Source organism: Toxotes jaculatrix, chromosome 9 (genome assembly GCF_017976425.1).
Source record: "Toxotes jaculatrix isolate fToxJac2 chromosome 9, fToxJac2.pri, whole genome shotgun sequence".
In the NCBI taxonomy this organism is placed as follows: Eukaryota; Metazoa; Chordata; class Actinopteri; family Toxotidae; genus Toxotes; species Toxotes jaculatrix.
The window spans coordinates 1,360,544-1,375,425 of NC_054402.1; the positions used below are offsets into that span (position 1 = coordinate 1,360,544).

A 14,882-nucleotide genomic window follows, 5' to 3' on the forward strand; every position below is an offset into this window, starting at 1 on the left:
ATGGACACAATGATTCATTTATTGATCAAGAAAATAAATGTCGGATTAATTGATAATGAAAATAATCATTAATCAGCCATAACCTACATGGACGTGTGTAAATTTACATTCAATGAAGAGACCAAATTGTAAATGTATCCTGCAAACAAAGGAGACTGAACATCACCTGGAAGAGACCACGCTGTAACATGAGCAGTACACAGCCCATGGACTGTGCACCTGAGCATGACCTCAGGTGTTCAGAGCCCATCTGTTTCTGCTGACAAACCTGACAATGGCGTACTTCCACCTTTCGCCCGGAAAGATCTGAGCCCATGTAGCTATCCAGCAGCTCTATCTGCCCTGTGCCGCTGAGACTGTTCACGCGCGCCATTTATGAGTCACGGCCCCAAGTAAAGAAGAGATTCCCCACTCCTAACAGCAGCAGTGGGTCCTTCAGATTCCTCCTACACATCGTTCTCAGGAGGAAAAGGATCAGTTACTGTGCTTGATGACATTCGGAAACTTCATTTATCTCTATGCTGTGTTACGTACTCTGGGAAACAGTCAGTCAGACGTAGCATCAGCCACCTTGAAGTACAATCATCAGGAGGATGTGACTCCCATATCTAAACCTGAGAAGAGAATTCTGTAACCTGCAATTTAAACCCCAAACTGGGAGAAGACTAGTCAGCCGCTCTTAGCCAGCACAAATGTCCACCTTCACATGCAGCATCCTTCACATGCACAATTCTGAGAGCATACGCAACACGTAGCCAACAGTGCAACAATCTGTCCCCGTGGTGTTTGCGTGCAGCCCCAGCAATTCATCTGGCCCCAGTCTGTGGTTCCCACTGCTCAGCTTTCACCCTCACAGACATCCAGTCATGCCCGGGCCTGTCTGGACGAACAGAAATGGGACATCTCACAGCATCGTGTTGTGCTCTGGAACCATGACACAACACGGGGCTGATGCAGATGGACAGTGCAGCAACTACACACAGAGCAAGCAGGTGATAAAAGGAAAAACATATAAGGTGCACGAGGGTGTGGAGGCACAAAAGAGGTAGAACAGGCAGAAAAAGAGAAGAACTGGAAACTAAATAAACGAATAAATAAAATATAGTTCTATGTTTACAAGACTTACAATTAGGATCTAAATTTGTTTAATACTGTATAAAGAAACTCAGTATAATTATTGTTATACTAATTAATGTAGAAGAATAAATATGGGCAGATTTACAGATCAGTGGACACTGTCTCATTGTTTTTAATAACTGCTGACGTGAAGCAATGGACACAAGATATTAGAAATGACTTTCAGCATAATGCAAACTAATATATTCTATTCATTCAAATACAAAACGTACCATAAGATCTACTCAACTAAAACAGTGTCTCAAGAGAAACAGTTCACAGATGTAAGATCGTATTGGTTGAAGGCCTGTTATATAACAGTTATGTAGATGACATGTTATCTGTATGTAGCCTGACTGCATGCAGCTCCCTGACACATATTGAGCTTACAAAGGTCTGGCTCATCCACGTTTAAGCTATGCCAACACTAACACTTCTTTGCCCTGGACACTAAGCTGAAAACATCAAAACTCAGCCCAGACAGCCGTGCATCTGCTCGGGTTACTGACCCGTTCCACACTAACGCATGGAACGGACCACTCCGGCAAACAGAGAAGCCTCCGAGGACAAAGCTTAGATGCCAGTGCAACGGTACAAAATCAATTAGAGCAACAACGGAAATGGAACTTACTGACACTTGGCAGGATTCGAACAGAACCACAGCCAAACCACTGATAAAGACTGAAAGTGGGCAATATGAGCCCTGGGATGTGGCAGCCAATCACAGCCTGCCCAGCCAGTCTATCATCGCATACATTTGAAGAAAAACAGTTGTGGGAAAGATGAACTCATCAGCGATCCAGTCATCCTCAATCCTGCCTGGCGACAAGCTCCACTGACATCAATACAGACAAATCCATCTGTGCCATATTTAGCTCTACAGCGTTCTGCTTCACCAGTGTAAGTAAGTTGTTTATTTGTAAGTGGAAAAAAAACTGGATTGAGTGATCGATACTGTCAATCATTCATCTATTTAATAATTTGATGACATCACAACAATTAATGCTACACTGCTTTTAAAGCTTTACAATAAAGTTCAGTCAAGATCCATAAAAAGTGGATCAAGACTGATCAATCAGCCAGATCGATACGAGATCGAGTTTATAGAGAGTTAGTTGTGTAATGAAAAAAAAATGAGTAAACAAATATGATCAAACATCGACATCATCACTGTGGAAACTTTTCAAACACAGAGTGTAAAAACTGCCAGTCTCCGTTTTATCTAAATCAAAGTGTCTTGAAAGCAGTGACAGAGGAGACGCACACAGCTCCTGCAGTAGAAGCCAGTGATCTTTGCTACGGGGACGTAAACATGATGAGTTTCTCTGATTCTGGTGTGAACAGATGACCTGGACACACAGCACTGGAACACAGACTCAGGCAGTGAAAACTGGGACTGGGAGCGTAATAAAATCTGTCTGTCCTGCAGATGTGCAAAGAAAATTTATGCAAATGGCTCCGAAAGTGAAATAACAGTGTTGTGTTAAATATCAGATGTCGCAGCTCTGCCAAAGACCAACGGTTCACTCAGATATTTGACCGCAACTGAGAGTCTCTGCCATCACCTAGTGGTCTAACACAGCCAAAGCGAGCTTCCATCTGCCGTTAGAGTGAGACGCAGCTGAAGAGTAAACTGGATTCAGTCTTTATAACCTGAGACTTAAAAAATCCCACAAAATATCCCAACATATTTAGCAGTCTAGCTTATGAATAGAGAGTCATACAAAACAGATATTAAACTTCTGGATCTCAGCTGGCTCCAGTTAGGGGAATTTCTTTATTCACACATAATTTGTAGCTTGGCTAAATATCCTCTGTGTTTAATGTAAAAACCTAATTACATCTCGCACTGCCTGCTCTGTGACCACATGCAAAAACAACACTACTTTGTTGCCACAGACACAATGAAGAACTGTCATCCTGACATCTAAGTGTGATGGTACAAGTCGCTGCAGCAAATAATTAGAATTACAGCTAAAATTTAGGAGACACGTTAGAGTAAAGAATATTAAAATGCATGCATTTATGTTCAGTCATCATAAATAGAGTCTATATGGGAATATTCTCTGCTTAGAGGATGACAATAGGACCCCACGGCTTCCTCATAACAAACAAAAACTGAAGTCACCAACAGATGACTCTTTAACATTCCCAGCTCTGATGTATAAACACAATCTGCCCAAACCTCCCAGAGCTCACACACAATACTCTGCAATGTAATATAATATTAAAGTTACAAAAGAAGGGAAACGCCTGGGAGAATCTGCTGTTCACGTTATTGCTCCTTGTCTGTGTGAGACATGGACACTTGGGCACAACATTAACTTTGTCATGAAGCATTATACATTCATGAGAACAAAATTTAGGAGCCAGAGCAGCTCCTGTCAGCGGCAGAAAATGCAGTGTTCCCTGAGGAGTTACTCAAAAACAGACCTAAATAATTTCACACCTGTCCAAACAACACAGAAGAGAAAATATCCACTCACTCGTTTCTTCAGAGAAAAAAGTTTGATTTCATGTGACAAAAGCTGCTCCTGCTTTTGTTGTGAGCGTCTTATTGTTATGACATTTCCAGTTGGACAGAATGCAGGCAGAGATTATTGTTTGTGATGTTTTCTTTCATGAGTTCTACCTTTGTAAATGCAACATGAAACTGGTGAGCAGGATAATAATTTCACTCTGGTTTGAGGTTTTCATTCTGATTTAATGCACACGTAGGCTTTTCCCCAGTGATCTCTCCCTCAACAGGTGCAACAGGTGCATTATGGGGCTGGATACCTGTGTTTCCTTCCATTTCCCTTGTTCTCAACGCTCACGTCTTTGCCTGAGTCCTTATACAACAGCCTATTACAGGGGGCTGATAATGCCTCTTCCTTCTTTTTTTCCTGCTTTTCTTGAGTCACTCGTTCCTCACAAGTCTGTGAAGTGGGCGTCCTCGCTATTACGCAAGCCTCCGCTTCTCGCCTGCCGGGGTCTGGTGTCTATCAACCCATCTGCCACTTCTCCTTCAGTGACAGCACTTTTTCTCTTTACTCAACACACTTGGAACGGGCTGAGGTGGCGGACGCTTAACGCCACGACGCTGCCCGCTCGTAGACCTTAACACGGAAACGATGAAAATAAACCTGATGGATGATGAGACTAGAATCCCATCTTCAACAACCGTCTAAGTGTAACACTGTGAAGTACCTCATATATCAGTACAGGTATCTGTACCTCATATTTACAAGTAGAAACATACGCCTTTTCTCTAAACGCTAGTGGATGGAGTCTGACCTTGGCTTTCCTGGTGCCGTTCATGATGTTGCCCAGATCCTCCATGTCCACCACTGAGCCTGGTTTTTTCTCATCACGCAGACCAGACTCATCCTCATCACTACTGGATTCTATCAGATCCTCCTGAAATGAGAAAGAAGAGAACAAAAACCACAAAAGATGATCAAAAAAAGTTGTTTTTTTTAATAAGTAAAGAGGTCGAGGATGTGGTGAGACAGACGACTGAATGGAAAACATTCTACCAGGTGCAGAGATTCACATATGTTCCAACTCATTACCAATTAAAAACGTGTCTGTGATTGAGCAGGGGAGCCCATATGCAAAGCATTTATTGTACATCATTACCTCCTCTTGCGCCGCCTCATTAAATAAGAAAACCATTTCAGGGGATTTATCCCAGCGCGTGCCCAGTGTCCAAGCCTCTGCCCACATGTACGGCAGCAGGACAAAACGCATGAGCAGCACAATGGGGAGATAAATCACAGAGACGGTCCCCTCGTCAGTTCTCAGCTGCTCTTGGTTCCGGTTGAATGTCACCTCTGCTGAGTGCACCGACAGAGGGGAAGAAGTCTCAGCTAGAGTTGGCTCTGAGGTTTCCGCTACCATGACAACTGGTCATCTGTGTGTGCTCTGATGCATATGAGAGCTGTTAGTGTGTGTGTGTGCGTGTGTGTGTATTAAATGTCTGTGTTTGTACTTGCCGTCTTGTGAAATCAGTAATTTCGGTGATTAGTGTAACTTCTGATGACTGACTGTTGACAGAGATGATAAACTGCATGTGAGCCATGCACAGCATCAGTGCCACTAAATGAGGACTTGATAAACTGAGAGTAACACTCCTCTTCCCGAGACGTTCAGAGTCCTTATCTGATTTTAATCACATTGTTGGGATTACAACATGAGGCTGTCAGCCCAGCCAATCCACATCGCACTCCGGCGATAAGAGCTGCTCGGATATCTAAAGTGCCCTTCTGATTTTAAGAGGCACCGTCGTAAGCCAGAGGACATTTTCCTAATTAGATATCAGATACACACTTCCTCAGCCTGTCTTCTTCTTGTATTCACAAGGGGGATAAGTCTATCTACCAGAGCACTGGGCAGAAGTTTGCAACTGTGTGTTGTGTAAAATCTTTCAAAAACAAGGCTATGGATTCTTGTGATAGCACGCAGTGAGTGAATTAATACAGAAAGCTGAAGCTGAACCACTACTGCCCCAAAAGTAAGATTTTTACAGCGCACCATGTAAAACACAACAGTGATGTAACTTTAGTTTCTGTGCCGTTACCTCAGAGCTGGCATTCTGCAGAGCTGCCTTCTCCTCCTCCTCCCCCACCTGTCCGTCTTTCCTCTTATTCTTACAGGAGCCTCCGCTTTTACAGTTCCCGCTGCAGCTCTTCTTCTCCCCCTTGGACAGGGACTGTAGGCAGTTCAGGAACTTGACCTTCCAGGCCAGGAAGTCTGCCTGGATGCTGCCATTACGGCTCTTCACCACGTTACAGTCGCCCTCTCCCCTGGTCATGATTCGCATGCCACTCAGCATCCAAAGCCACTTGTCCACATTTTTGCCCACCTGGAGAGGGAAAAGGAAAAGAGGCTTAAACAGGGTTTAAGTCTGGCTTGTATAGCTACAGTATATATAGTATATAGCTCTTCAACTGACTGTAAAGCATATGATGAAGCGCTGTTATCATTCTGACAGAGATTAGTACGGAAACCATTTCTCACCGTGTTATAGTGGCCAACATAGACAGAGTTGCCAAGACCAAACACTGCATATCTGAGGCCTTTGAGGTACGTCTTTCCATATCTGAAGTCAGTGGACGCCTCCTCCAGCCACTTACAGAACCACTCGGCGTTCTCCGTGGGCCGTCCATCAGTGTATGTGGCCACAAGAAACACACACACTGACTTACTGGTGCACTGACGGGAGAAATGAAAACAATGGAAGACGATGTAATAGTGAAGTCAGAGCATTCTGATGAACACAAAGAGAGGAGACATTTGTAAACGTGGGGTTTGGTGCAAGACTTTTCCTCGGATACTTTGAACAACAATATTCAAAGAACAAAGTTAAATTATGGAATAATTCATTCTGAACCAGTACAGAGCAGAACGGACACACCAAAACAAACATGAGTAAAACTTTCCACGCCTGCTGTAAGTCATCATGAACATGCCGCGCCAGGAAAAACTCCTTAACACGTTTCCAGTTATTATTACTTACAGAAGTTACGTGATAAATAACTGACTGGACCTGCTGACTAAGATTTCATACAAAGGGACAGCAGAAAATCACTCTAGATTAAACGGAACATAGGTAAGCACCGTCTCCTCGGCAGGAGATGATGTAAGGAGGCAGGAGGTTATGTAAACAGAAAACTTCAGGAGAGACGCAGCTGCCCCGTCTCGTGTCTAACAGGGTCAAAGCTGCCAAACAAACGGGGTCTTCTTGACTGATGGCTATCCAGTCAGAGTCAGTGCACCGAGGATCAGCTGCATCTGGGGAGCGACTGGCGCCTGTGGAGATTTTCCATCACTGAAATCTGTACAACAGTCCCATTGAATAAACAGCTATTTTCTCTTCTGCTGTGTACCAGCCAACCAATCTCCTATTCATCTCTCAATGCACTACACAGTGGCTGTGCTCACAAAATAAAAAGGGAACACTGATGAAAATAATCCATCTTTCTTCAGCTGAGCAGGATTAGTGTAACACATTTGTCCTCTGTGCCAGCCGACTGAGGAATCCAATCAGTGAGAAATGAAAGAGAGGCTGAGCTGCAGCATCTCCGAACTTGAGGACTGCTGTACTGTTTGTTGTCAAGCTTTCAATAAATAACAGTTATGATTTATTATACTTTGATTAACTCGGTTCTAATTAAGCCTCGCCTACATGTACACGTTGCCAGGTCTTTTGTGCTTGAAGTTACATTTTAGAGATTTAATTAACAGCTCGGAGCAACCTCTGAGCAGAGAATACACAGTTCGCTTATTCTCTGCAGAGTGCTGCAACAATTAACTGATGAATAAATTAGACACAGTCATACACTGCCAAATTTAAGTTTGCAGTGGTTTAGCATCTTGTTCGAGGACATAATATTTTAAACTGACATTCTCAACTTGAGGCACACACAGTACGTCTCTACACACTGATGCATTTCTTCCCCATCTTTCTGCCCTTTAGCAGACAAAGAAAAGAGCATATTGTCTTCGGACTTGGCTTACCTCATCAGCAAGCTGATCGTCCGGGTCGTAGTCCTTCATGTCAGTCACCTCAGCTGGTATCCCCAAAGCCTTCACCTCCTCTGACAGCTCTATTGCAAAGCCCTGAACAAATGAAGAGTCTGAGTTGATGCTTATCAGACCAGACATTTCAGAGTGGTAAATTCAGTGGTGTGTGAGCTACCAATCTTCAACAACTGAAAGTTCACTTTTCTCTTATGCATGAAAATTTGTCTTAAAGAAGTTTACACATGTTTATGGTTTACTAGAGGCACCTGTACGACCCTGAATTAAATCCTACCTTTGTGAAACTTACAGATTTTTAGACACTCTGTCTGAGACTGATACTGGGTTAGAATATCATAACCACTGTTGGTCTGTATCCCTGGATTTAACATCACATTATAGCATCATCTTGTCCGTATATTAAGGACGTTTAAGTTTTCAGTAAACAGCATCTGTACCTTTGCTGTTCCAGTTTGTGAGCCGTAGAAGATTTTAACGCCTGACACATGAACCACACCGTTTCTGTCGGAGAGGTCCTTGTTCTGCACAGCTTTGTAGACCCAGGGGCCAATATCACTGGGGAAGCTTTTCTAAAACACACGGAGGAAGACATGCAAGCACCAAGATCTTAAAGTTAGGAAGCATGAGCACTGAAAACCAGAAGCTCCTGACAGAACAGTTTCACAAAAAATGTGCACTTCTAGAAAGTCTAAGAAGACAGAATATCAGCGACCACCCATGAGTGAAGGAGCGGGTATGAGCACAAGGCAACTCACCTTCTTTAGTGCCATCTTCAGTGAGAACCAGATCCCAAAGACAAGTGCAGCCGCTGAATACAAGTACAGCCTGTTGTGCCATATCGACCTGAAATAGCTCTCACTGGGGCTGCGCTCACTCTGAGAGACTGGAGGGACAAAAGTCGTCAAACTGAGTCCTCTGTTTTCACAGGGGTTATGAATAATAACGGTCAGCTAACATAGCTAAGCATGCACATGCAACACAGAAATGATTTTTACCAGACAGCAGCTAATTCTTAAGCAGCAACGAAGGAAAAGACAACAGGATTAAACCCCAAACTCAGGTCACCTGCAGCCGGTAAAAGGCGGGTCACCGGCTAGCAAAACATGCTAGCTAGCAGTGTTACCAACGTTAGCTAAAACACAACGTAACTTTAGTTTCAGGTTCTACTAAAAGTCAGAGAAGCTCACCTTCAGTATCCGAGGTAGACACACGACTTACAGAGAACAAAACAACTAACAAAAAACCAAGCATCGCTGCAAATGGTGTGTACACAATCCTCAGCACCTGGTGTTGTGTGCGACCATGTTCCTCGACCACTGGGCATGCCGGGAAGTGTAGTTCTTTGTGTCGTTTAATTTGGCAGCGGTAGACGCGGCGTTCAAAGCAGGCGTATCGTGGCAAAATATATCGATGCCTTATCAAAAAATCACACAATCAGCAGGTTTACTCTGCTAATATAAAGATTCCTGTATTCATGGTGCATATTTACACGTGTCTTATTATAAGTTTATTGTGAATTTCATTACCGGAAGTGTTGATATTATGACATGTCCGCCTACCTCCGTCCATTTACAGAGTTTTGTTTTGAAAGTTTTCGCCTGCATAGTTCGTGTGATATTGTGTCAGCCGTTATCGTTAGCAAAACGACCATGTAATAACGTACAACAAAAATATAATTGCACAGCAAAGTCAAAACAAAATACTGCATTTAAATGTCGTAACTGAAAGTTTTAACTAACGGAGTACAGTTGTAGTTCCCTTTGTAACCACATGATGGCAAGAACGTATAAACGGAGAGGGCAGGAGGAGCGCTACCAACAGGACAACTGAGCTTGAACAAATTTGTGCCAATATCACTACAATCAGTACACAATCAATCAGTTTACAGCAACAATCAGTACATGCAAGTTATATCTGATGTTAGCCTAGCTATCAAAAGTAGCCTGGGGATTTCTTCAGGTGGACTCAACAGGTCTGTGTCAAGCATCACGAGTCTTTGCCGCCCTCTCGTGGCCACAGAGAGTCAGCGCCGTCTTTAAACTCCTGCTTATGCATACTTTTATCGGAGAGCATTTTAATAAACAACGCTTTTGGGATGTTTTGCTTACATTCAGTCCTACACTGGTATTTATAATAGCGAATATTTATTTCCTTTGTAGGTCGCAGTGACTCCCGGACAGAGTCCCACTACCGTAAAGTCAGACACAATAGAATAGAGAAGGTTCCGATGAAACCTTCAAAATAAACTTCCACTAATAGATAGATGCGTAGTCGCGTGCAGTCTATTACTGATTCTCTCACTTCAACCATCAAGTGTTAAGACAGACGCATTAAATACTTTTAAAATTTAACCTTCAAATGTTGTAGTTACGAACTGTGACCACAAACATGGTTATTCGTTTATAACACGGTTATTTCTGAAACTTCACATATTATTTAAGTTTTTTTTGTTGTTGTTGTTGTTTTACGAAAATGAAACAGTTTCATGAATAATTTTATTTTATATAATTATTTTATATAATTTTATATTTTTAATCATAACTGGTCGCATGCGGAACTGTTGTCTTGCGTGAATGTTTCCCGGTGGACGCTCACTGAGAGCGCACTCGGATATTTCTTGACAGCGGCAGCCTGGGCAGAGTTTTCTGTCTGGTCAAACATAAACATGTCGATATTTACGCCAACAAACCAGATACGGCTGACCAACGTGGCGGTGGTGAGGATGAAGAAAGCAGGGAAGCGCTTTGAAATCGCCTGCTACAAGAACAAAGTGATGAGCTGGAGATCGGGAGCGTGAGTACAGTTAAACGGGTTTTACCGAACAGTTAGCAAAACATCTCGTTTATTATCTGTTAAATTCCTGAATATTTGCTGTTTTGATTTATAAATATCAAATTAAATTCGTTTAAATAAGCCAAAGATGAACGGGAATGAACGTGTGAATGTCCAAACGTTGTGTTTTTCAGAGAAAAGGACCTGGACGAGGTTTTGCAGACACACTCTGTTTTCGTGAATGTGTCCAAGGGTCAGGTGGCAAAGAAGGATGATTTGACCAAAGCCTTTGGGACAGATGATCTGACAGAAATCTGTAAACAGGTAAACACAGCTGGACCTACCTGTTTCCCTGGCTGCTCTCTGTTGACACCAAAGTCCCTGAATATGTCCATTGTCTCTCCCTGACCTCTTATCTGTGGATTCCTTTATTTATTTATCCGTTTAATGGACAGATCCTGGCCAAAGGAGAGCTCCAGGTGTCAGACAAGGAGAGGCAGACTCAGCTGGAGACCATGTTCAGGGACATCGCAACTATTGTGGCAGAGAAGTGCGTCAACCCTGAGACCAAGAGGCCGTACACGGTCAGCCTCATCGAGCGGGCGATGAAGGACATCCACTACTCTGTCAAGGCTAATAAGAGCACTAAGCAGCAGGTGAGGACACTGATGACACTGCTTTAACCAACGCAGGTACATTTTCATATCCACTGGAAATATTACAAACAGTTACTACACACTGAAATCTGTGTCCACAGATATTTGGAATTTGATCTGTAAGGTTCAAAGCACAAAAATCTATCGACTTAAAATTCTCAGATATAATGAAAGTTAATTAAATGTGGCAGAAACTTTCTCCTCATTATATATACATTCATTACAGGCCATAATGATCCTTTTGTCCTGTCCTCAGGCTCTGGAAGTGATCCGGCAGCTGAAGGACACCATGGAGATCCAGAGAGCCCACATGAGGCTGCGGTTGGTGCTGCCAGCCAAAGAGGCCAAGAGGCTGAAGGAGAAGCTGAAACCGCTCCTGCAGGTTGTGGAGAGTGAAGACTTTGACGAGGAGCTGGAAATGGTGGGGAGCACGAAGGTTTTTAAAATTACAGCGGGTTTGTGGGCGTGACTGACAAATCTCTGCAGTCACTGAATTATACAAATAGATTTTCAAGCCTGTGGGTCTCTGCAGTGAGGCGTTATCATCTGACATCATCAGCTAAATTCTCCTAAATTTAAAACTGCTGACTTTAGCGTCCAACTCTGATTTTAAAGTTGTTTTAAAGTGACCATTTTTCCTGTGTTAGCTGACGCATTTGCTTCTCCTCTGTGCCTCCTCCCGTGTCCCCACCCTCAGGTGTGTCTGGTGGATCCCGGCTGCTACAGGGAGATCGATGAGCTGATCCGCTGTGAGACTAAAGGCAAAGGCTCTCTGGAGGTTGTCAGTCTGAAGGATGTTGAGGAGGGAGATGAGAAGCTATAGTAACCCAACCAGTCAGGACTCTGCACCTTATCCACACTAACATGCTTCACTGCGGCACACAAACTGCAAACTCATTTAAAAGACATATAATTATATATATGATCAGATTCACGCTAATTTCAGTCATTCCTATTTCCCAGCTTCTCTATATTTAAAGGATTTATTGGACTGAAAAAAGGTTTGTTCCATTTGCATTGTGGGTGGAATGTATTTGAAAATATGTTGGAGCATTTATACCTAAATGCACAGGTCAGTAAACGCATCTGATGGCCTGCGTTGACTTATTTAGGTTCTTCACACTGGCATCTCTGCACCATTAGCAGCAGCTCTGGATGAGGTTGTTTCTGCCTTCCATCAGACTCTGTGTGACATGTAGCTTTGCTCAGTGTCTCGATTTTATGGTTAATTTCTTTAACCCATTTATATTTTGTCATAGTGAATGAGTTTGCACTGTAGCAAATAAATATTTAACAAAAGATTTGACTTTTTGTGTATGTACAGTGATTTTCCTGACACGCACACAGCTGAACTGCCTGAGTATGTCACAGCTTTCAGAACAGAAAGGGATTATAGCCAAACCAGGTGTGTTTAGATCCATCTCAGCTGTGCTCCTTATGATAAAACCATAGACAGAGCACAGTGCAGAATTATAGAAATATTAACTTCAATACTGTGGCATAATTTACACTCAGTGTTCACAAAATGCTGCCATGAATTTGATTTTTTACAAAGGAAATGTGAAATATAGCCCAAGAGTTTTATATTGTAGTGAGTAGTAGAGAAATACAGCAGAGCATGACACACTGCAGCTGGACGTTTATGACACAGCATCAAAAATGATTTAAAGTGTTTTTATTTGCAAACTGATAGTAGGAAACACACGCTAAGTAACAAGGTCCAAAGAAAACGCTCAGAGACCCTGGTATCAGGTCACAGTAAGGGACAAACTTTTTTTGACTAAACTTTTTCTCATATTTTAAAGTCCAGGAGAATCACGTTTAACTCATATATGATTCTTTCAGTCATTGAAAGAATGAGGAAAAACTGATGCTTTCTGATCTGAACTGATTGGGCTTTGGACAAAGTGACAGTGCACCCTCTGTGTTCTTCAGTCTGAAAATTGTATTGCACCAACTATCCCACAGTGTGTGATTCAGAGTTACTGATCATCTTTTTGCCTCCTCGCTTCCTCTGTGGTTTAATGAGTGTAAACACTAAAAAAAGTTTGGTTAAAATCAAATAACTTCTCATTTTCAGTGCTTTATTCCACAGGATCCTTCTGTCTCGGATGTAAACACCTCAACAAACCAAATAACCACATGAAACTGTGCCATGCATGTACAGTATTTAGTTTTAGGATCAGTATTAACTGATTCACATTGAAGGCATTACCATGTATTAGAAGTATCAGGGGCAGTAATGTGAAGACATTACTGCCCCTGATACTTCTAATACATGGTAATGCCTTCAATGTGAATCAGTCTCATACAGTTTGAAGGGGAATCAGTTCAACATCAGGTAAACCAAACTCAGAGGTATCATGTTACAGGGATACTGCTTTGGACTGAATGTAAAGCTCTGCAGTATCTGTGTGTCTGCTTTAATAGAAGTGACCTACCCACACTTCTATCTGTAAAACTAGTTAAATGACACGTTGCTGTGCTTGTGCTTTCTAATGGTAAGTTCATGCTAAGTTAAACCAGTGCATCATTACTCAACCTGTGCAGCCAGATCTTTCCTCTGCTGGTAAATCTATCCACAGCCAGTTCACACATTAGTGATATTCCAGTTTAATCACTCACACTCAGTTAAATATTAGCACACACTCGCCTCAGATAGGCTCTGATCTGCGTTCATACTGGCTGTGTGTGAATGTAGTCCTGTTGATCCTGCTCAGTGGGTGATGAGTGTCCTCCTCGAGATTCGGGTACCTGCTGTCTTCAGACTGCTGTGTCTGTCTCTCGCCAGTGGGGCACCTGGTGGTGAGAAACACCCCTCCGACCAGCATCAAAGCAAAGGAGATCCATCCGAGGTACAGCGCCGGTCCCCAGTCTCTTCTCAGCAGCACAGCGCCCTCCAGTGGCTGACTGCTGTGATGGCACGTCCAGGCAGTGGGAACCAGCAGCAGGATCCCAGACAAAACAAAGAGAGCACCAGAAAACACTTTGATCTGGCCGCGCTTAGGGAACCACACTGCCCCGACCGCACCAATCACCACAGCAAAAGCCCCGGCTCCGATGGCTGCCATGATGAGGGCTCTCCACGTCCGAAAACTTCCAGAAAGAGACATGAGAGCTTGGTAGAAGGAGCAGTGCAGGCTACCATCGTGAGCCAAGTCCCAGTGGTCCCATTCCAGCCACACCCCATCCCAGTAGGCAGGCAGAGTAGCCGTGGTGTTGTCCAGGGTGCCGCTCACCTTCCACAGGGCCAGGCAACGCGTCAGAATGGCACAAAGCCACCCTGTCGAGGCCAGACCGAGGGCAGCGAGCTCCAGCTGCCTCTCCATGACTCTGACCTGCCTGCTCCTCCTCTAACCAGAAACAGCTGGCAGCTGAGCGCACTGGGGTGGGGTGTTATTTTAATGTGTGTGTGTGTGTGCATGAGAGGGCCAGAGACAATTTGTGTGTGTATGTGTGTGTGTGACAGCCCTGTGTGTGCCTGTCTGTTTTGCACGTCTGTTCAGGAAGGAGAAACCAGTTCTTTGGTATTCATGAAAAGAAGGAGGCACGGCTGTAGCTGGGTGGAGGAGGGAAATCCCTCTGTTTGCTCTGCCATGGTTTCAAAACAATCCCTTTCTCCCAGTTTTAGCAGGGAGGGAAAAACAAAGGTCCCACTGTGGTGAGATTTTTCAGCCCTGGTTCATGTTTCTGAGATAAAAATGTGATTTAAAGAGCCACACGTCCGTCCTGACATTAAGATTTGTGTTCTCACAGGAGGAGTGTGGTCGACACCTTCTGTGGAACAACTCGAATTCTCACGGCAGAGTAGTG

The 14,882-nt window shown here is 43.5% G+C and overlaps 3 protein-coding genes across 5 annotated transcripts in view; 1 reads left to right on the forward strand and 2 right to left on the reverse strand.

Annotated features, from left to right (window-relative positions):
• The window catches only part of tyw1 (tRNA-yW synthesizing protein 1 homolog (S. cerevisiae)), a 40,228-nt gene extending 31,321 nt beyond the window's left edge, over window positions 1-8,907 (reverse strand). For all 3 annotated transcript variants that reach the window (XM_041047039.1, XM_041047038.1, XM_041047037.1), the window contains exons 1-7: window positions 8,829-8,907; window positions 8,397-8,524; window positions 8,079-8,210; window positions 7,618-7,719; window positions 6,118-6,312; window positions 5,678-5,962; window positions 4,393-4,515 (exon numbers count right to left, since the gene is read on the reverse strand). In XM_041047039.1, coding sequence (XP_040902973.1) covers window positions 4,393-4,515; window positions 5,678-5,962; window positions 6,118-6,312; window positions 7,618-7,719; window positions 8,079-8,210; window positions 8,397-8,524; window positions 8,829-8,892 — 1,029 coding nt within the window. In that variant the 5' untranslated portion in view covers window positions 8,893-8,907. The remainder of the gene's footprint in view (window positions 1-4,392; window positions 4,516-5,677; window positions 5,963-6,117; window positions 6,313-7,617; window positions 7,720-8,078; window positions 8,211-8,396; window positions 8,525-8,828) is intronic.
• Window positions 8,908-10,235: 1,328 nt separating this feature from the next.
• On the forward strand, window positions 10,236-12,375 carry sbds (SBDS ribosome maturation factor). Its single transcript, XM_041047303.1, has 5 exons — window positions 10,236-10,434; window positions 10,608-10,737; window positions 10,869-11,069; window positions 11,326-11,490; window positions 11,767-12,375. Exons 1-5 carry the CDS (start codon window positions 10,307-10,309, stop codon window positions 11,890-11,892), a joined length of 750 nt encoding a protein of 249 aa, XP_040903237.1. The 5' UTR covers window positions 10,236-10,306; the 3' UTR covers window positions 11,893-12,375.
• A 956-nt stretch (window positions 12,376-13,331) lies between these two features.
• LOC121187841 (claudin-4-like) lies at window positions 13,332-14,817 on the reverse strand. The gene has a single exon (XM_041047304.1). It carries the CDS (start codon window positions 14,396-14,398, stop codon window positions 13,724-13,726), a length of 675 nt encoding a protein of 224 aa, XP_040903238.1. The 5' UTR covers window positions 14,399-14,817; the 3' UTR covers window positions 13,332-13,723.
• Window positions 14,818-14,882: the final 65 nt, after the last annotated feature.